Source organism: Monodon monoceros, unplaced genomic scaffold (genome assembly GCF_005190385.1).
Source record: "Monodon monoceros isolate NGI ecotype Baffin Bay Population unplaced genomic scaffold, NGI_Narwhal_1 Super_Scaffold_5, whole genome shotgun sequence".
Lineage (NCBI taxonomy): Eukaryota > Metazoa > Chordata > Mammalia > Artiodactyla > Monodontidae > Monodon > Monodon monoceros.
The window spans coordinates 33,949,656-33,972,912 of record NW_021703782.1 but is presented as its reverse complement, the minus strand read 5'-3'; the positions used below and the strand labels follow the sequence as shown (position 1 = coordinate 33,972,912).

The following is a 23,257-nucleotide window of genomic DNA, read 5'->3' as shown; positions in this document are numbered from 1 at the left end:
TCTTAGGCTGTTTTCATTTCTTTTCATTGTTTTTTCTTTATTCTGTTCCGCAGCAGTGAATTCCACCATTCTGTCTTCCAGGTCACTTATCTGTTCTTCTGCCTCAGTTATTCTGCTATTGATTCCTTCTAGTGTATTTTTCATTTCAGTTATTGTATTGTTCAACTCTGTTTGTTCTTTAATTCTTCTAGGTGTTTGTTCTTTAATTCTTCTAGGTCTTTGTTAAACATTTCTTGCATCTTCTTGATCTTTGCCTCCATTCTTTTTCCAAGGTCCTGGGTCATAATCACTATCATTATTCGGAATTCTTTTTCTGGAAGGTTGCCTATCTCCACTTCATTTAATTGTTTCTCTGGGGTTTATCTTGTTCCTTGACCTGGTACATAGTCTTCTGACTTTTCATTTTGTCTATCTTTCTGTGAATGTGATTTTCATTCCACAGGCTGCAGGATTGTAGTTATTCTTGCTTCTGCTTTCTGCCCTCTCGTGGATGAGGCTATCTAAGAGGCTTGTGCAAGCTTCCTGATGGGAGGGACTAGTGGTGGGTAGAGCTGGGTGTTGCTCTGTTTGGCAGCGATCAGTAAAACTTTAATCCGCTTGTCTGCTGATGGGTGGGGCTGAGTTTCCTCCCTGTTGGTTGTTTGGCCTGAGGCGACCCAGCACTGGAGGCTACAGGCTCTTTAGTGGGGCTAATGGCGGACTCCAGGAGGGCTCACGCCAAGGAGTACTTCCCAGAACTTCTGCTGCCGGTGTCCCTGTCCCCACAGTGAGCCACAGCCATGCCCCGCCTCTGCAAGAGACCCTCCAACACTAGCAGGTAGGTCTGGTTCAGTCTCCTATGGGAGACTGAACACACTACTTTGTGTGTGCCCTCCAAGAGTGGAGTCTCTATTTCCCCCAGTCCTGTTGAAGTCCTGCAATCAAATCCTACTAGCCTTCAAAGTCTGATTCTCTGGGAATTCTTCCTCCCGTTGCCAGACCCCCAGGTTGGGAAGCCTGATGTGGGGCTCAGAACCTTCACTCCAGAGGGTAGACTTCTGTGGTATAATTGTTCTCCAGTTTGTGAGTCACCCACCCGGTGGTTATGGGATTTGATTTTATTGTGACTGCGCCCCTCTTACCATCTCATTGCAGCTTCTCCTTTGTCTTTGGATGTGGGGTATCTTTTTTGGTGAGTTCCAGTGTCTTCCTGCTGATGACTGTTCAGCAGTTAGCTGTGATTCCAGTGCTCTCACAAGGGGGAATGAGTGCATGTCCTTCTACTGTGCCATCTTGAACCAATCTCTAAGTGGCAAGATGTACAGGTTTTTTTAAACAGAGCAGATCAGAAACTTCCTAGAATTTGAGCCTTGTATATAAGGATACAAGACTGAAAACAGTACGAGCTCACTCACCATTCTGGTTGCCCTGAGGAGGCTATGTCATGATTACTGCTTCCCATTCTTAGAGTTGCTCCATATTCCTGACCCCTCTGAAGGACCCCTCTTCCACATTTCCTTCAACTCTGTGAACCATCCTTTAATCCTATCAATAAATATATTTTTTGCTTAGATGAGTTTTAAATTGATTTCAAATTTTAAATCAAATCATTGAAATCAAAGAATTGTACCAGGTACTGGTCCCTTTCCTGTGTTTATCCTCAAAGGAGACAAGAGAGAGAAGGACAGAGAGCTAAAGATGCCTTGAAGCAAATAACAAGGAATGCCATCACTCAAGAATCTAGTATCCAAAATCATTTCATGAAAATCACTATTACTATGGCAACTCTTCAATGTGCATTCAGTGACTTTATAATATATTAGCACTTTGATGTAAATCAAACTGTATTGGCTTATTCGGCCTTGACTCCTTTTTACATATAGATTGTTTTATCTCATAAAATTCATCAGAGCTAACAGAGTAAATTTACTTTTTCCTCTAAAATTCCTATTGTAATCACACTATAAAGGAAAGCCTTCCATGTTTTATCTTCCACCACAACCAGCATTCTATAAACATACACACACACTCATAATATCCACTAGAGCCCCAGCTCCTGTCATCAGAATCTGTTCTGATGATCCAATATGGTTAACATGGTTAATATGCCTCCCATTAAATGATAAATTAAAAACCATCAAAGTCAAAAGCCTAATGAGATTTTTTAATAAAATCTGACTAGTTGGAGAGAAAGTTCATCTGGAAGAGTAACTGTATAAGAGCCAATAAAATGTTGGCTATTTTTGGCTGTGCCACCTGGCACATGGGATCTTAGTTCCCCAACCAGGGATTGAACTTGCACCCCCTGCATTGGAAGCATGAAGTCTTAACAACTGGACTGCCAGGGGAGTCCCTTTTGTTTTTGGGGTTTGTTTTCTTTTGTTTTGGGGTTTTGGGGTTTTTTTTAAAGAGTCAATAAAATGTTGAAGAAGAACACTGGTCAAACAAGCCCTGACCATAGAGGAAGTCAAGGTAGGTGGCAGCAAAGTAGTGCATAGAGCCCCAGGAGGGACAGCCCTAGGGAGAGGCATGCCTATTTCTCATCACTCTGAGACAAACACCAGCACTTCCATATTATCTGCACCCAGAACAAGTTCAGACAAACTTTGAGTACCAAACTGTTTCCAAGGCCATATGGCCATATGGGACCACTGAGCATCATGTAAAACTCATTCATGTGCTACATGACTCTGAGATTCAACGTCTCACTAATTCAGAGAAGAGCCTCAGTCAAAGAAACTAAATAAAAGAGGAAATAAAGGAAGAGGTGAATCCACATATACTGGGGTCAGTGATGTCTTCACATCTTCAGAGAACTTAGAGAAAGTTTTTAAATCCAGCAGTAAAGAGAAATAGATTCTACACAGACACTGGGTCCAAAGGATCAGAAAGAGGAAGTGTAAAGAACAAGCCTTAACCTCAAGCCACAATCCTTCCAACCTCAGCAAGACCTAGGAGGGGTAATGATGGGCAACAAAGAATGGGGGAGTGATGAGTAGGGAAGGGACAAAGATTCCATGGTTAAGGAAATAAAGCTGGATACTGTGTCAGTTTGCCTCAGCTTCACAGAAGCCTCATACAAGCTTGGCTAGATGAAATGGTAGTAGGGAAGAGAACGGAGGAGAAGTGGGGAGGAAAAGGAGAAGAAAAAGAAGGAAGAATAAAGAAATTCTACAAAATAATATTAATGAAAATTGTGGTATGAGTTTAGTAACAAACAGCTCAATAGTAGTGGAATAGGGAGTCCATAATAGACTCACGTATGTATTAAAATTTAGCTCACCATAAATGTGGTATTTCAAGTGAATAAGAAATGAACCCTTGTTTAATAAATGAGTTGTAGTATTTAGCTAAAAATTGAAAAAATAAACACGGATCCCTACCCACACTATACCACAAAATAAATGCCAATGTAATAAAGACCTAAAGTCAAAAACAAAAGTATAAAAGTACCAGAAGAAAATATGAGAACACATGGATGAGGAAGGCCTACTTAAGCAAAATATAAAATTTAGAAACAATGAAGAAAAAAGAAAGAATGCCTGATTTGGCTACATAATTTTAAACCTCTGTATGATGAGAGACACCATAAACAAAGTTAAAAGGTCTAAATCTGTTAAGTATTTGCAAAATAAGTAACAAATATGTCAAGAACAAAAAGAGAGGTAACCCAATTTTTTTCATGTGCAAAGGAACATTGACAGAGACTGTTCAATATCTCCAATTCTCATTCTGTGCTGCTTCTATAATAATAAAATTTTATTATTTAATTGGGCATGTAGTTACACAAAATAAAGATTATATTTCACAACCTCCCTAGAGCTTAGTCACCTATGGCATGTGAATGAATGCTGGCCATGGAGTTATAGAGAAGGGTCATGAAGGAGGGTCCAGGAATTTTCTTAAGAAACAGTATGTTTGGGTCCTTGACTCTACATCCTACTGCCCAGAGTGCAGATGCTTCCATCTTAGACCTGAGGTCAAGGTAAGGAGTTGGATTTGAACAGGAAGAGGGATCCCCTTATCCTGTGGAAGGAAGTCAGGAATTGTATGCATGTAGACGAGCGGTAGTGAGGGGGATGGAGAGTGAGCAAGATAATTCTTACTGGCCTCAGTTTTTTGATCAAGTAGGAGAAAACATAGTCAGCTAAGAGTAAGGTAAGTGAGAACTTAAGGACAGTGGTAGTGACATCGAATATTTACTGAAGACAATGAAGGAGGAACCTGACAACAACCAATCAACAGAATGAAAGGAGAGTGCTGAGAGCCCAACAAGGGTTCAAGGCCATAGATGTGGGGGGTGCCAATCTGCAAGGTTTATTCCAAGATCTACTGATATTTTTTTCCAACATTGATTAACTAATCTGAAGATAGGAGTAAAGGAAGCAAATTGTGGCACTGATCCAGGGTTGGGATACAGTAGAGTGGGATGAGCAGTAGGATAAAAATATTTGTGGGAGTATTTGTGGGAGAATATTTTAGGTGATCAAACATGAGGGTTCATGGAGAAGAAACAAAGCCCAAGATGGGACCAATAAACTGGGAGGAAGTGGAAAGAGCAAGGGACTGGAAATCTTGATGCTGAAAAACAGAGACAGTAGAAATGAAACTATGAAAAAACTGAGGGCTGGGATCAGGATACTTGAGTTTTACTTGAGTCTTCTAAAATGGAGGTGTTCTAGAAGAAGGCAAGTTCCAGAATATGACCGTGCAATAGACAAGAGAAGTATAGCACAGTGGTTAAAAGCATGGGCTTTGAAGCCAGAGAGAATTTCTGTCATTAGTTTTATTATTTATCTTCACTTAGCCTTGGTTTCTTCATCACACCTAATTAATAAGATTGTTGTGAGGATTAAAATAATTTACTTAAAGAGCTTTGTTCAGTGCCCAACACATACCAAGCTCTCAATAACTGATCATTTTTAAAAAGCAAAAATGAGAAAAAACACACAGACACCCTACTATTCTGCCTACTATTAAAGAAGATGCACAACACATTATTGGGTAGAAAAAGGTACTACCTTTAATACTGATGCTAATTTTGCTTATGGGCAGCAAACATTTCCAAACTGTAAGCAAACGTCTAATAAAAAAACAGTGAATAGCCTAATCCAGTTACGGGCTCTTCCTTTTCCTTGATTGAAAATGTCTTTAAAAGTAAGTGCTTGTTGGGGCTTTCCTGGTGGTGCAATGGTTAAGAGTCCGCCTGCCGAGGCAGGGGACGCGGGTTCGTGCCCCGGTCCGGGAAGATCCCACATGCCGCAGAGCGGCTGGGCCCGTGAGCCATGGCCGCTGAGCCTGTGCGTCCGGAGCCTGTGCTCCGCAACAGGAGAGGCCACAACAGTGAGAGGCCCGCGTATCGGAAAAAAAAAAAAAAAAAGTGCTTGTTATGGTGAGCAGTACTTCAGTAGGGTGTGCCTATTACAATTAATTAAGTCAGCAATTACAGCAGAAACTCATCCTGTTCAACTAAGCCAATATTTTGAAAAGAAGCATTTTTAAATGAAAGAAAAAAGAACCTATTTCCAGATAACAAGTAAAAAATGATCATAAGTAAACAGATAACATAGCCAGTGTGACTGGAGATGGAAGAATTATTCTTGGTAAAGCTGGAGAGGATGTCAGAGTTACCTAATGCAGTCAGCATCTTCAGTAACAGAGAGCTTTCCCTACTCCATATGCCCTTATCACACCTCCCTCACTCTGTAAATTATTACATGAAGTGTGGGAAACGTATACCTGTATATCAAAGATAGGAAGTAAACCACCTCAGCAGATGCAGTTGGAGAACAGATAGAGGCCCTGGTGTGGGCTAAAGGAATAACTGCAGACTTGTGATCTTTTAGTTATGTTTGAGTGCACATGGTTTGCTCTGTGATATACCCAAATCCTTTTAACTCAAATGGCTTTAGGCCACACAGCCAAAAGGCAATGCCTGATATTTGGTGCCTAGTACATAGTAGGTATTCAACGAATGTTAAAAGCCATTTGCTTATTTATGCAGCCAACATTTATTGAGTACCTAATATGTGCCAAACATTGTTCTAGACATTAGAAATAGAACAAACACATTTTTTAAATTTTGTTTTTATTTTGGTGTTTTTTTTTGCATTATAAATGTAATACACGATTGTTGCACAAAATGAAACAACACAAAGATGTATCAAAATTCTCTTTGTTGTCAAATATGGGATCAACTATTTTAAATGTTCCATGAACATATGGGGGGAGTATATCTTTTCTCTATTCAAAGGATGTGAGTCTTTCTCCTCTATACATGAGTGCACACCTGGGTGCTCACATGTTCACGCATGCGCACACACACACACACACGTTTACTTATTGTAGCATTCAATTCCTTTATATCCTTACTTATTCTTTGCCTCCTGGAGATGTCCAATTTTGATATATACATACTAAAATCTCTCACTATCATTATTTTATATATCCCACCAGTCAATAAAAATTAAGATTAAACAACCATACAACAATGAATTGAGAGGCAAGAGCTAAAGTCCTTTGTTAAGCATCAAATGAATCAGAAAAACATTAAACGAATTCTGTCAATAGAACTGTCTATAGCTAAGTACACTGTGAATTAAGTTAGAAGATTTTTTTCTTCAGAAAAATGCTCTTTCTGTTGATGTCAAATTAAATTCCTCAAGCACAAGAACTACGTATCAGATCATTTACCTCTTCCCAGTCTGCAAGTCATAATTATTTCCCTTGGCTTATTATTAATGTGGGCTTTTGTACAGTTGAAAAGGACTGTGCAATTAGGTAATTCTGTTAAAAAGACAAAAATTAGCTTTTTCTCTCAAGAAACAGAAGCCATATGAATACAGTGATGAGAAACTAAAAAGCAATTCAGAAACCATTTTAATTACAGTACAAAGTCCAAAGTATCTGCCTGCATCGTTCATCTTCAAAGGTCTTTTGCTTTTCGTTTTGATAACTCCTCCTCAGATTTTAAAGGAGTAGATAAGGTGAAAAACACAATTATATTATGTGTATAGAGTAGCCCCATCCAGGAAAAAATGAGCCACAGAAGGAGAGAGGATGCCCTGTTGACTGTCCTTGCTATTAGTCACATTGGTTTAAAACCTCACAGGTTTTGTAGGGATAGAATACACAGAAAACAGGAGGAAAGGACCCAGAAGGTGGATACCATGATAATGATAGGTGTTTACAATTATACAAAATGTTTACTTTCCTTAGTCACCACAAATGAGTTGGAGTGTTAATCCGTACCTGGCCAAGTGACTGAAAGTTTAATCTTAAAGTTGACTGTTGCTCCAAACAATTGTGAAGTGAATTCACCTAAAATGGTCATGTGTCAGATTATTTTTCCACTTTAAAAACATAATAGTTTATTAATTAATATAGAAACTACCCTTCTAGCTCCTATCTTTGGAGGAGGAGCTAAATTATTTCCTTTCTCAAAATTCTTTTGAATTAAAAGTGACTTCTTTTGCCAAGAATGTTTACTTGGTCCTAAGATATATTTGGCATCTACCAAAATGAATCTTTTCTTAACCTGCTCACCTAAGCCGGCTGCCACTGAGCAAGGGAGGTGGAAAGGGCAGGAGAGAAGAGAGAACCTGCATGTTGTATAGTTTCTTACATCAGAAAAGAAACCAAGAATTCCAATGAATAGATTAGACCAAATCTACAAGAAAGTGTCCTTAGAAGACAACTATTTGCCATAATCATCATAGTTATTTAGTGACCATATACCAAGTGTTTAACTGTCATTATTTTACAGCAATCCTACAAGGTAGACCTATTGTGTCTCTATTTTACAGGTGAGAAATCTGAGGATCAGAGAAGTTAAACAACTTGCCAGTGTCACACAGTTGCTAAGTGGTAGATCTGGCATTTGAACCCAGCGACTAGGATGTGGGTTGTTTTGGTTAACACGAGAGACTAAGAAAAATCAGTACTGGTCATTGAGGATAGAAAAGGTACAGGTATTTTGCCAAGAGGTGATGTTAAAATCACTTTTAGACTGGCGGCCCTGGAGCACCGAGGATATTATGGGGCCCCTTCCTCACTGCCCAGCGTCTGGTCATCCAAGTCCAGCCCTGGTGGGTTTCCCAGCAAGCTGCACTCACCCGTCACAGTCCAGCATGATGCCCTGGTCCATCCAGGCGGAGCAGCAGCCAGCAGGTGTAGTCTTCGTTGTCCAGATCTTGCAAAGCCCGGGTCCCTGCGATGAGCAAGCAGCTCCTGCTCTCTGAGAAGACCTCTCTGAGCCTTCCATGACTCCAAACCCCAGGGAGGTGCCCACACCACCACTACTACCACCACCCCGGCAACTCCTGCCCCAGGTCGTCCCCAACACCAAACCCTGGCAAGGGGGTGAGGGGACCTCAAAGTCTCCAGCGGGAGCCTGGGGGAGGGCTTGGGGCTTACCCTCCTCTAACCCCAGCCATCTGGGACCCAGGTCGCCCTCCTGGTCACGGTCTCCTCCGTTCCCCACCTCCTCTGGCTTGAGCCCCTATGGGCAGCCTCTGGCCTACACCAACAAGCCAAGGATGCCTCAGAGCCCCAGGGGCGTTCTCATGGTGAGGATCCTGGCTCGGCTCCTTCCCCCCACTCCGTGCAAAGACGTGGCTCTGCTATCTCAGCCCATCTCCATGGGAGGAGAGGGGAGGGAGGAAGTGGGCAAGAGCTTCACATGGGCTGAGGCGCAGCCCCGGGCCCCTACCCTGCCCACTCTCCTCCGCCCCCTCCTGGGGGACTTGGTCCACACCTGCCTGGTACCTACTTCCAGGCAGGCCCGTCCATTTCACCTCGTCGCTGGGGGGAAGAAAAGGAAATTTAAATCCAGGGGGCCAGGCCCTGTACTGGACACTTTAGATACTTTATTTCACTTACTTCTCACTGTTTTAACACCTGATTTTACCATAAAGGAAACTGAGACTCCGAAAAACCAGCCAGAGCAGGGAGGATCCAAACAGCCAAACATGCTGGGTCTCTCTACTCTGCCCTTTCCACCTCCCCTTGCTCAGTAGCAGCAGAGGTTTTACTGGAGTAAGTCATTTTTCAGCTATACTTTCACCTTTCTCTGTTCACAGGGTTAGAAGGGAAGGATGGAGATGGGAAGCACATGCTTTTATGAAGGGGACTAAGGGAAGAAGTCAGGTTGTTCAAATAAGATGCCCCAGCCTTCACACTCATTGCCTTCAGCTCAGCCAGGTTTGGTCATTCTCAACTTGCCTTCTAACATACTTTGACTGAACGTTACGGCTCAGTAACCGGTTTAAGGGAGATGTTCTGTGTGAATACGCGAGGAGGCACCTGGACATAAGGGAAGAGTTCTAGCTTCTAATTCCCTATTCTCCACCCACTACCTTGGTCTGGGACAGAACCATTCTGAGTTTTTTTTTTGTTTTGTCCTGTTTTGTTTTTTGGCTGCGCTGCACGGCTTGCGAGATCTTAGTTCCTCCCGACAAGAGATTAAACCCAGGCCACAGTAGTGAAAGCACAGCGTCCTAACCACTGGACTGCCAGGGAATTCCCAGAACCACTCAAGCAAATTGAAACTAAATTCCTCAAGCAAAGTGAAACTGAACCCACCTACCTTATGGCATTGCTGCCAAGGTTGGTGACTGTCAAAAAGGGAGCCTCAGTGCTGTTTATTTAGTGCCTCCCTCTATACCCAGCAGACCATATTTCCAGACCCCAGAGGAGGGGAAAAATCTTATCTTGAAGAGACCAGTCTCTATTTCTCAGGGCAAACCCAGCTTGAGAATTCCTTTTGTCCCCAAAGACATGCCTGTCCTCACTGCTCTCCCACACACCTGGGCAGCCTAACGCTCCCTATGCCCATCTCCCTTTCACAAATGAGTTGTCATCTCTTTCTCAAAAAGTAGACTCCACTCTGGTATTCCTCCCACCACCAGTAACTGGAAAACAAGCTCTGCCTTTACAGAACAGTATGCTCAGCAGGTCAGCCTGGCAAACTGGAGTTTCAAAAAGGATTCCTGGAGGATTTTGCAGTGTTTTGGAGAGTGCCTCTGGGCAGATCACACACTGTGACAAGTTCTTTCCAAATTGTGACAATTCAATCATGCCTTCTACAAAGGACTGACTTTTTACACTTAACATGGGTGGCGGCTGCCCTTGCTCATTTTCCCCAAAATCTTGAAGTGAGCTTGGGACAGCGATACGGAGGCAAATGCGTGGTTTTCTGAACACTGCTTCCGTTCTATGGCACCTGTGAACTGGCAGACAGGCACAGGCAAGAGGTGAGGGGCCTCTGCTGAAGGTTATGCTGGAGTTAGAAATGTTTGTGCACACTGAGCCCAGGAAGGCAGCAGCTTCCAAACCCCACCCCCACCAACTGTCAGAGGAAGAAAAACAAAACAGCTGGAGGGGGAGTGGAGGTTTCTCACTCTAGTCTCCCTAATTTACATGGCTTGCTGCTAGCAGTTGTATTCTTTTCCCTTGAAATTTCTTCTAATTATAGATTCTCATTAACAGAGAAGTGGGACATTGGAAGGGGAGGAAAGAGATGCTTATTTTATATTAAAAAATTTCCCCATCAGATAATGCTTTAAACCTTTTAACAGGGGCTTCCCTGGTGGTGCAGTGGTTAAGAATCCACCTGCCAATGCAGGGGACACGGGTTCGAGCCCTGGTCCGGGAAGATCCCACATGCCGCGGAGCAACTAAACCCGTGCACCACAACTACTGAGCCTGCACTCTAGAGCCCACAAGCCACAACTACTGAGCCCACGTGCCACAACTACTGAGCCTGCATGCCACAACCACTGAAGCCCACATGCCTAGAGCCCAAGCTCCACAACAAGAGAAGCCATCACAATGAGAAGCCCACGCACCGCAACGAAGAGTAGCCCCCGCTCACCGCAACTAGAGAAAGCCACGCGCAGCAACAGACCCAATGCAGCCAAAAAATAAATAATTAAAAAAAAAATCTTGTAACAGGACATTCACCAAAAAAAAAAAAGAATCTAGACAGAGACCTTACACCTGTCACAAAAATTAAATCAAACTGGATCATAGACCTAAATATAAGATACAAAACTAAAACTCCAGGAAGATAACATGGGAGAAAATCTAGGTGGCAATGGGTTTGATGATGACTTTATAACAGGAGTGGGGGCAGGGGGAGTGGCGGGGATGAATAATAAGTTGCACTTCATTAAAATTAAAAATCCTTTAACTGGGGACAAAATTTTTTGTTGCACAAATAGAACTGAAATGCAAATTCCTATCTGAAGGAGAGAATACTGGGGTTTAAAATCACAGTAAAGTATAAAAGACTAATGGCATATCCTTGCCTAGGTCATATTGTTTTGTTGCTGTGATACAGGTAGGGAGAAAGGAGATGAGAGCACCCGAATACAACTACTCATTTATAAGAAAATACTCATAAGAAATGTGACATGTACAAGGAACAAAGTCTTATTCTAGGGATAAACGTACCACTTCCACTTTAGCATCTTGAACATATGGCTTCTCAGTGGACACAAGGAAATCTGATGGTTCAGGTCTTAAAATTAGATTAAATATTTCCTTGTTATCAACAGCCAAGGCAGTCTCCGTAAGTCTCAGATCCAATCCTAAGTCTCAGATCCAATCCAGCAATCAATTCATAGCAGTAAATATTTTCATTATTTAAAAAGTTCAATCATGAAAGTAACTAACAAATGCAAGAACTACTTTTCTGAAAAATATCACTTTATAATATAAGCAAACATTCAGCAAATGCGATCAAGAAAAAAGGAAGAAACACAAAATGCAAGATATGAGAAATGGAAAGAAAACAACAGAAATCAAAATTTCCCCCCCAAAAAAGATGATGTATATAATCTTTGCTTTCAACTCTCAAAAATTATTAAAGGGGGTCCAGGTCACATCAGGGAGAGTAACCCTTCTCCAAAATCTCCTCTTCCCTTCCCTAATTCTCCCGACCACTCAAAAAAGCTCCCACTTCCCAAATGACTCAAGGTCTTCTCCAAATGTTCACCTCCTGTATATTCTTTCTCTTCCTCCCTTTTCACTGTGTAGTTTGGTTTAGCTTCTCTGACTTCTTTTTGTTGCCTCTCCACTTCTCTCATTACTTGAATTCTCTACCACAAAGGATATCTGAAGCCAAAGTCCTGACCATTCTCCTCCTGATTTTCAGGTCCTATTTGCTCCTCCACTTCTCCTGATCTTTATGTCTGAAGTTTGGCTTCCAGGCCACAAAGCACTCACACATGAACTAACCTATAAACTTTATCTCCCATTCCCACCTCATCAAAAATGTTTCCTGGAGTCCAAGTGAACACTGAAAAAGTAGCCCTCAGGAACCAAGAGGGTTCACTCCCAGAACTCAAGGATGGTTCAATATTTGGAAACCTAATATAACATGCCACATCAACATAACACAAGGGAAATCATGGGACTTCAATGGCTGCTGAAAGACATTTGTAAATACAAATAGGAAGTTGCTGTGTACAACAATTTTGAACAAAATGTAGTTGATATCTCTGTGAAAGAAACAGAGATTGAGGCTGTGGGCAAACAGAGAAAATCTAGTCTTCTTATCTAGTGATAGGGAAATCATCCAGAACATGAATTACCTTCATCTGTGTCATTCTCAGGCCCAACTGAACCTGTTAAAGGCTTGGAATTTGGACTTGCAGGATGTCTTTCCATCTATAGAGGACTGGAGAAGTGATATGACTTGTTAAAATTATTAGCCATTTTTGGCTTTATCAGTTATTAATATAAATTAACTGAATGTTGATTGTATTCCCTTGTGACCTATTACTTTTTTTAAATAAAACTTGGTTTTTCTCACATTCCCAAAAACATATTCACTGTAGCTAATTAGAAATATTCATAACATAATGAAATTTATGTTACCCACATTCTCAACATCCAGAAAAAACCACTAATTAACATTTTAGCATATATTCTCCCACCATGAGTTTGGGAATATAAGCGTTCTTGGTGTTTAATAAAGACTTAACTTTGTCACTGGTGTTAAAACAATCACTTCTGTGTCCCAAATGACTCAATGGGATATCAGAGGCTACTAGACTAAAGAATTTTAACAGACTCTTGAGGCAAGAGTTTAAACATTTGTCTGCCCGCAAAACACAGTATTAGATGTTTTCCCATTGATAGCAGAGTTAATTTCTGTATGTGGTTTGGAAAAATGCCCTACCAGATGGTTCAAAATAATCAGGGTCAAAGGGATATACATACACACACACGCACAACAGCTGAGAACCTCTGCCCTAAGAAATCGATAGATAATTGATGTGTATGAAAATGTATGTACGGTGAGAGACTCCATAGTTTTCACCTCTCAGAACCTGTGTGACTCCTTCAAACTGTCAGGAGCCCTGGTTTGTAAAGTTCTTTCCAGCTCTAATATTCTGGTACTACCTGAGGTTGGGGCACTTATTCTGCCTGTTTAGAAGAGAGAAGCATTGAAAGAGCTGGAGGACAGAGGTGAAGCTAGGTTCTTTTATCAGAAAGAGGCTTTGGGGGAAACTGGCCCATGAAAAATGCACACACAGCCCTTTACCTTCTCTGTGGATCACCATCTCACTTTGACAGTACTTCCTCTAATATCGAACCACCAGAGAATTAACAATTAAGTCAATGTAAAAATGATGCCACTTTTCAAAGATATGCCCAGCAGAAATGTCTGTTCCCAGTGCTGCTTCCGGGTATACCTGTGATGGGAACAAGAGTTACTAACCTTGGGGTCAACTTAAGAAATGGGAGGAAACGAGATAGCATATTTTTCAATGCCTACCATGCACTTGACATGTCCAAGACCCTCCACTGTCAAGTGCCAGAATCAGACCTCCACCATGGCTCTAACCAATTTTAGAGTCTATTTAATCTCCAAGCCAAATGACCTCCTCTATCAATCATGTAATGTTTTATATTCTTACCTACACCCTGGTTTTCTGTCAAACTTCTATATTAATTAGGAGACCAGTTAAACACACATAAACCTTATTTTTAAAACCCCTCTATATTTTATTTTAAAACACTGATTCTAAAATATAAAAGAGTTACATAAAACTTCTTCCCCCTCCCCCCCGCCGCAAAAAAAAGGACAAATTAAGACTTTATTATTCAAATGCTGCCATCTGGTGGCCAAAGATAATAATCCCCCTAAAAATAGATACTTCATAGAAAAGGTATGGAAAACCCCCAATAGCCTTTATCACCTTGTTTGTTAGCAAAGACTGATAATCTGGAATGTTAAGTGGGAAAATATGAACATTTTTATGTTCCACTAATTCCGATCCATAACAGATACTATGCTCACAGAAATGCAAATCAAAACTACAATGAGGTATCACCTCACACCAGTCAGAATGGCCATCATCAAAAAATCTACAAACAATAAATGCTGGAGAGGGTGTAGAGAAAAGGAACCCTCTTGCACTGTTGGTGGGAATGTAAATTGATACAGCCACTATGGAGAACAGTATGGAGGTTCCTTAAAAAACTACAAATAGAACTACCATATGACCCAGCAATCCCACTACTGGGCATATACCCTGAGAAAACCATAATTCAAAAAGAGTCATGTACCAAAATGTTCACTGAAGCTCTATTTACAATAGCCAGGACATGGAAGCAACCTAAGTGTCCATCAACAGATGAATGGATAAAGAAGATGTGGCACATATATACAATGGAATATTACTCAGCCATAAAAAGAAACAAAATTGAGTTATTTGTAGTGAGGTGAATGGACCTAGAGTGTCATACAGAGTGAAGTAAGTCAGAAAGAGAAAAATACCGTATGCTAACACATATATATCAAATCTAAGAAAAAAAAAAAAGGTCATGAAGAACCTAGGGGTAAGACGGGAATAAAGACACAGACCTACTAGAGCATGGACTTCAGGATATGGGGAGGGGGAAGGGTAAGCTGTGAAAAAGTGAGAGCGTGGCATGGACATATATACACTACCAAATGTAAAATACATAGCTAGTGGGAAGCAGCCGCATAGCACAGGGAGATCAGCTAGGTGATTTGTGACCACCTAGAGGGGTGGGATAGGGAGGGTGGGAGGGAGGGATACGCAAGAGGGAAGAGATATGGGAACATATGTATAGGTATAACTGATTCACTTTGTTATAAAGCAGAAACTAACACACCATTGTAAAGCAATTATACTCCAATACATTAAAAAAAATTAGAAACTAAAAAGTAAAACTAACAAAAAACATTTGTTATTATAAATAACAATGGAATTGAGTATGCTATTATACCCTCAGACCTACTGTAGGACATGCTGTTCTTTGCTGTTCCACTTGTGGCAGGATTCATAGTTTTTCTAACAGGTACAGATCCCTATGACTGATACTGTGAGGAAATGTTATACTTGAGCTCCACTCTTATCTCTCTCAGGCATTTTTTGGAATTGTCTAAAATGTAAATACATACCGTCAACCTCCAGCATGATACCAGGCACATAATAGAAACCCAATAAATGTTTCACTGTGAGTGGAGAAAAAACAAAATTTTATTGGGATCCTATTATGTTCCAGGTACACTGAATTTTATTGGGTACATGTCAGAGAACCAAAGAAAACAGCATCTGTTCTAGAGAACCTCATGGTCTGGTAAGAAACAGGGTCCCCATCCTGTAAGGTTGCACATTTGTGACCTACATGAGCCCCAGACTCAGGGGTGAGTGTGGGCTAAAAGCTTCCACCTGCAGAGGGTGCCTTTTACTCATTCACATGAGACATACACTAACAGCTTCTCAGGTTGGGTATTCAGATAGGGGTGCCTATTGGGGTCTTTCTCCAAAATCTTGGGTCTCTTCCCTAATGCCTGACAAGCTGGAGGGATCACATTTTAGTATTTTACCTATTTCCTCCCCTTGCTCTGTCATGAACATTTTATAGCTGATTCACTGTGTTATACAGCAGAAACTAACACAACATTGTAAAGCAATTATACTCCAATAAAGATGTTAAAAAAAAGGAAGGAAGGAAGGGAGGAAGGAAGGAAGGAAGGAAGGAAGGAAGGAAGGAAGGAAGGAAGGAAGGAAGGAAGGAAGGAAGGAAAGAAGGAAGAAAGGAAGGAAGAAAAGAAGGAAGGAATCAATACACACACACACACACACACACAAAAGAATCCATCTGCTCAACTGGCTTTTCAGGCAACTCCCAAAGCCCCTTCCTCTGCCCTGGCCCTGGCCTCCTACCCCCAAAAGAGCAGCCAATGAAAGAGCAGCAATGAAAGAGCAGCCAATGAAAGAGCAGCAGAGCTGGTGGTCTACTAGTGAGCCAGGACATGGAGGTGCCTCAGGACCCTAGCAACTCTAGCCAGTGTTGTAAGAGTGCATCCTACAGCTTCTGGAGAAGTTTCTGCAAAAGGTCCTTAGCGAGAAACTATTCAATTTGAATATGATAGTTTTTCCTCCAATCAAGGCAAACAGTACAGGCTGGGGGTCGGGGCAGTGGGTTGTGTCAACTTTCAACCTGTAGCTGCCAGAAGCCCAGGATTGTCTGCCTCCGTTTTAGTCTTAGATCCCATGACAATGGCACAGGGCTAAGGGAGCTACCAGCATTTTGGAATGATTTGTGCAGTCCATGTGAGTGGTAAATATCTGTTGTTTTGCAACTTGCTCTTCCCTGTTCTGTGTAATTCTAGCGGGGCCATCAGTCCTGTGGCCCTCCACCCATCTCGCCTCAAGATGGTCCTGTTCCTCAAAATGGCCAGAGTACGTCTCCTCCTAAGAGATACAGTGATTAGTCCAGAGATGAGTATGTGACCTAAGCAGAAGACTCAGGGTCCTTTCTATACTTGGGCAGGAATGTCAAGGAAAAGGACTGTCCTCTCTCTCTTTCTGAGGCCCATGGCTATTTTTGTTGCTCCCTGGAGAGAGTCAACACAGGAAAGCAGAACTAGGAGATGGAAAAGGAAAGTTCTAATGATGTCATTTAAACCCCTAGATTCAGCTATGCCCTTTGCTCCCCACCATGGGTCCAGAATCAGCATAAACTGGGGCAGATGAAGACTTCTTTTAAAACTTACTTAACAGTTAAGGGCAAGGATGTAAAGAATCTCTGTATTTTAGAAAGCTCATCTGCCAATTTTGATCTTAGTAAAAAAGGAGACCTTAGGGACACAGCAATAGAAGCTAACCAGCTGGAGCCTGAAGCAAGTTATAAGTCCCTCTTACTACTGGGAGGGACTTTAAGTATTATCTAGTCCAAAGCCCTGGTTTTAAATATGAGAAACCAAGACTGGAAGGGAAAAAGAACTTGCTGGAAAGAATACTCACTGAGGCCTCACAGGTCAGATGGGGTTAGTTTAGCAGAGAAGACCAGGATTGATGAGTGCTGTACCTGGGCCTTTCACATTCATACTTGTTTAATCCTCACAGTCAATCGGGGATTACACATTTTAACTCAATTTCACAGATGATAAAATTGAGTCCAGAGAGGTTAAATGACTACTCCAGTGTCACACAGCTAACATGTGACAGAGCTGAGCTTCAAATACAAGCCTAAGCCTTTTTTTTTTTTTTTTTTAATTTATTTATCTATTTTTGGCTGTGTTGGGTCTTCATTGCTGTGCGTGGGCTTTCTGTAGTTGCAGCAAGCGGGAGCTTCGCTTCGTTGCAGTGCACAGGCTTCTCATTGCGGTGGCTTCTCTTGTTGCGGAGCACGGGCTCTAGGCACATGGGCTTCATTAGTTGTGGCTTGCGGGCTCTAGAGCGCAAGGCCTAAGTCCTTTTATTCCTACTCTACCTTTAGATAAAGAAAATATGCAAGAAAAGAAACAAGTGGGATTTTTCACTGACGCCATTCCTTATTCTTAAATAAGATGTCAGTACCCTGAACGCATCTGGGAAGAGTCAAGAAGACTTCCAATACAGGCCAAGATCTGGTTTAAATTGCTAAATGAACCCTTTAAACCGCCAAGTCCCAGTTGCCTTCTAAAAAATGACAAAGTTGAAATAGATGGTCTCAAAATAAATTTGCAAAATGGAACAGGCAAAAGGAATTGAGTAGTGAGTGGCCCAGAATCCTAGAACTCCTTTCCCACTGCCCCATGCCCAGCCTGTTTCCTTCCCTGAGGTCTGGGTAGATAGCAACTGCCAAGAGAGGAACTCTCAGGCATTTGAGGATGTCACTGATTTGATGAGTCATTTCACAATTGCTTACGTATTGCTCACCTACCAGCCCCTCCCTGAGTTGGAAGCATCAGAACCCTACTCATTAGGAGACTCTAAGACCCAAAACTCATTCCTTGGTGGTAGCTTGTTTTTTGTTAAAAAAAAAAGTTAACAGATTAAGATATAAATAATAGATTACTCCATTTCAGAGAGGCTAATGGACTTTGAGAGTCCTTTCCTCCAGCTCCAACTTATGATTTGTTCAAAGCCTATTCTTCATGCTACCATTTAAGACATTCACTTGATCAGTTTCAGGTTCCAGTTCAGCTCTGACTGTCACTTCTTATCTAACTTATCTTTCAGCAAGAGAAGAACTCAATTGTAAATGTGCCTTCTTGACTAGAGTTTAGAGTATCCATCCATATTCAACTGCTTTATTTTACTAAAACTGCTGTCTTGCCTGGCTATGATAGGGCCAAGATAAAAGAGGATAGTCCTAATGGAGAAAATACTACGACCTGGCATCACAAATGTGATTTACATGCTTTTGGTCTATTTTTTCATGCCAGTATGCCCTGTACCTTGAGAAGACTCCACCCAATTGCAATGCAATGATAAATCTGGGTTAAACAGGCAAAGAAAGGTAATTTTTTCTAGTGATAATGTCAACAATAGCCCACCTGGAGAAGGGGATGACATGGGGCCTATACACCTGAATATTCTGCATCCTTTTCCTGGCCCCTCCAAGTCATTATTTACGTTTGTTCTTCTAAAAGAGCTATTATTCAAGCTCACTGAGTAGCCTGGCTGAACAAAGAATTTAGAGGTGGCCACCTCACTTCCAAATTTTCCTTCATTATCTCTCACATATTATACTGTCTGTGATACAGTCTCTCCTTGGTTGCAGTTTATCAAATATTCTCATCTTGATTTTAATACTGATATGCTAAACTATATAACATTATTCATTAGGTGGAAAATTAAATTGAATCCTTCTGCAATATCTATTTCTTAAAGTTCACTGGGCACTTTATCTGAAATTTAGTTAAATGTTCTGTAATTCTCAAGTGTGTGCTGGCTGGGACCTCAGCAAAATCTCTGCCTTAGTTTAACAGTACAAGCTGCTACAAGCTGTACTCGGTCTTCAGTCTTGAGATACAATCATGGTGCAGATAATCGGTACAGTTTTCCCCTAGACATTCATTTTGGTAAAGCAGATTCAATGCCATTTATTCATTCATTCATTCATTCATTTATTTAGCCGTGCGGCATGTGGGGTCTTAGTTCCCCAACCAGGGATCAAACCCGCACCCCCTGCATTGGAAGTGTGGAGTCTTAACCACTGGACCATCAGGGAAGTCCCAATTCAATGCCTTTTAGATAGCTTATGATGAGTGTCAGCCAAGGTTCCCAAAGCCCTCAGACCCACTGAGGATTTCCCTGTTTCCCAAGACTCCTGCCTGAGTGTGGTGGCTAAACTGCAGCCAGCAGTTCCTGGGTCCGGATTCCAACTCCAGCCAGAGGCCCCCAGGATGTGTATGTACTAAAGGGCTGAGGAAGGAGCACTGAGACCAAAGGAAAGCATCCCAGAAACATCCTGGAGATGGGATCTGGCCCCTTGTCTTCCACAGTGATCGCAGACACCTCCTGAAATCCCAGACACATGATGAACCTTTTCACCAGAGCAGAGGTTCGTAAGTTGAGGTCCACCGACCACTAGGGAGTCTATGGAAGCACTTCAGGGACTTTATAAACTCCCTATTAATGTATATAAAATGTGTATATATACATTATCCTGGGCAGTAGGTTTGATGGCTTTCATCAATTTTTTTTTTCAGCCGCGCTGCACAGCTTGCAAGATCTTAGTTCCCCGACCAGGGATTGAACCCGGGCCACCACAGTGAAAGCACCAAGTCCTAACCACTGGACCACCAGGGACTTCCCTATCATATTTTTTTTTAATCTAGTCTATGGAAGAGCTCTGTGGAAGTCTCCAAGTTGGCATTACTGGGACAGAGAGAGGCAGTTAGGCCAATTCTGTCACAGATGAGCCCTGAATCTCTGATATCCAGGCATATCCAATGTATGGGATGAAACTCCAGGAAATGTCACTGAACCTGCAGAGACCCTTAATGACCATCCCAAGTATGGCCTGGTCCCTGAAGGGACTATTCATCCCTGGATATCAAAGAGACAAACCCAGGAGAGGAAAAAACATATATGCTCTGAGTCTATGGCTAGCTACATTCATCAGGGTCCCAAGCCAAGCCTCTGAAACTGACCCCTGGGCAGGAAGAGGGGAATGGGAGCCATTGAAGAGGAGCAGTCATCAGCTCAACTTGGCTCCTAAGAACCTGGGGCCAGAGGGCCTCCCTCCAACCCCTGCAGAAAGGAAGGGCTGGTGGCTACAGCCAGTCACTCTCCCTCATCTAATGCCCAAGGTCTTCCTGGATCCTGAAATAACATTGACCCTGCAAAGGGAAGGAAGACCCATAACTGGCCCAGAAAGCCAACCAGAAAATACAGTATGTGCCCTGGCAAGACACAGCCTAATCTGGAAGCTTCAGAAATGCAAGGTGTTTTGAAGCCAAGGGCTGATTTATACTCTGGTTCTCAAATTTTAGTATGAATAAAGATCATCCTGAATGTTTGTTATATAGTGCTGATTCCTAGATCCAGGGGATTGTGATTCAATAGTTCTGGGGTAGAACCCAGGTATTTATATTTTTTAAAAGGAAACTAGTAATCCTGGTCTCAGGAGTCCATGGAGTATACCTTTAGAAAGAGAGTTTCTCTGGGTTCTAAGGCATCAGATGTGGAGAAGGGGATAGATCAAGTGAACCCTCTTTCCCAATCCCCACCATTCCCCCCACCAAAATAAAAGCAGAGCTTCCAGTTACCATTTTTCGAGCCCTTCTCTGTGCCAGACACTATGCTAAATCTTTTACATGGATTATTCTATTTAATGCTTATAACCCTGAAGTTCAGGGAAAATAAGTAACTTGCCTAAGATCCCTCAGCTCTGAGTACCTGAGCCAGGATTGGAACCCAGATCTGAATCCAGAGTCTGTTCTTAACCAACAAGCCCATGATTCTAGAAAGAGTCATAGTGATAACACCAAAGGAAAAGCTATGAAGCCACATCCCCTCCACAGGGTCGAGGGAGAAGGCCATGGGCCACAGGGAAGGAGGCAACCACTGCAGGACAGGAAGCAGACAATTGGGCAGGCTCAAAGGTCCAGAGTTGAGCCAGACAGAAGGAACTATTATTGGATAAGGAACTATTTATGGATAAGCTGGGCTAGTAAGGACTACATTCCTGGAATGCAGAAGGAACAGAGGACAGAGACGAAAAATGGTGGACAAAGGGGCTTTAAAGGAAATGACCAGTCTCAGAGAAATCAACGAAAGCCATGGAAACTTTTGGTCAGCACAGGCCCAAGGCCCCTGCAGGTCTATGACTACATTTTACTGTTCAGCTGAGAGGGAAAATATTGAGTTCAATGCACCAGAACCAAGACCAACTTTGGAGCCCAGGATCTTTTACAGATTCTTAGATCTTCATCCTTAAAGGGGCATAACAATAGTAGCTACCCCAGAGTTACATAGAGTAAGAAGTAAATGAGATCATTTGGATAGAGTACTTAACATAATACCAGAAATGAAGGAGCTGGACAAGCGTTAGCTGCTATAATCACTAATTACTACTAATTATGACTATACCCATGCTCACAAAAAAACCACTGTGGCATCTTGTTTATTTGTGAAAGACACAGGTCAAATGTGGTCTCTGTGGATTGAGGTTTTTCTCTCTTCAGAAAGAAGTTATTGTTAAGATGTTCTTTTCTTTTTTTACAAACAAGAGCAAAAAATGTCACACCGCCAAATAGATCAACAACTGATCAAAAATAATGTTTTAGACTTCCCTTCACCTTTAGTTTTGATGTTATCCAAAAAGTAACTTAATCCAACTGTTCCATCCAAATTTGTGCTGAGGGAAAGGTGAAGCAATGGGGCTCTGTGCAACTTTTCATTCAACAACTATCTTTTTGTGCATCAGAGCTGACTTTGTGACTATTAGCTGAACTCCTGATAGTCTTCAATTACCTGAGAGACCCCAAACAAATGAACTTTATTTTCAGACAACAGATCTGAGCAAGACACCAACAAGACTTGACAGTTGAACTGTGATGAACATATGGCTGAGTATTTCCATACCATCCAGCAACTCCTGATGTTAGAAGAAAACTCCATCCTTCTACCCCCTCACCTAGCCTGTTTGCTCAGAGTGATGGAGAACTGATGAGACAGACTTCCTGGGAAAAGGAGCATTTGGGTGGTTTGGGATAGAAAGCAATGAAGGGGACAGAAGAAACTAAGTCTCCCTATGAAGGAGGGAAAGACAGAGAATATTACAGACCAGATTAAGATCAGAGAACAAGACCAATCAGTGCCTTCGGGATAAATAAGAGACCATTCTGGCTGCTCTGATGAAAGGGTACCACCTGCCTCTGAGGAGGAAGGATAAATGTAAGAAACAGAAATATATAAGCAGCCCTCTGCCTCTATATCCTGTGTTTGATCAGTTTGAACATGGCTTTGCTCCCATTAGTCAGACCTGATGTGGCTCCTGGAGATGGTGGGCCAGGTCTATCTCAGCCACCCTCACCAGAGAACACATCCATGACAAACCCTAATTCCTAATTCCTGAACTATTCAAGTCACCCCATATTGTGGCCACTCAGGAATAGAACAAGCTTTGAAAAAAAAAACTGCATGTTTTAATTCAAGAAATAAAAGTTCACACACAATCCAAAACAGGTGTCAGGAATTTGGTCTAAACAATCAGCCACACCTGCTGCAGAAGTTCAGGCTCCACAGAATCACTTTGGCCAGTGCTTCCTGAGATGCGCTTTCAGCTGAGGAATGGAAGGCAGCAGCTGCTGGCACTCATGACAACGGAGGGGCAGCTTCAAGAGCTCACACATCCCATCTTGGACAGTCACTCTGCCAGCCTCTTGTACCATCTCAATCACAGCTGCAAGCAAGGAAATAGAGTTTAGAGTCCAGATACAAAAAAAAAGAGGAAGGAAGGAAGGGAGGGAGGAAGGGAGGAAGGGAGGAAGGGAGGAAGGGAGGGAGGGAGG

The 23,257-nt window shown here is 42.0% G+C and overlaps 1 protein-coding gene across 5 annotated transcripts in view; it reads right to left on the bottom strand.

Annotated features, from left to right (window-relative positions):
- The window catches only part of APTX (aprataxin), a 58,889-nt gene that overhangs the window by 17,656 nt on the left and 17,976 nt on the right, over positions 1-23,257 (bottom strand). For 2 of the 5 annotated variants that reach the window (XM_029202454.1, XM_029202451.1), the window contains exon 8: positions 22,873-23,148. The exons of 1 other annotated variant lie outside the window; for it this stretch is intronic. In XM_029202454.1, the coding sequence (XP_029058287.1) occupies positions 22,994-23,148 (155 nt within the window). In that variant the 3' untranslated portion in view covers positions 22,873-22,993. Of the gene's footprint in view, positions 1-13,623; positions 13,683-22,872; positions 23,149-23,257 lie in introns of those variants that run through there. 2 more of the 5 variants (XM_029202453.1, XM_029202452.1) reach the window with 2 other exon arrangements.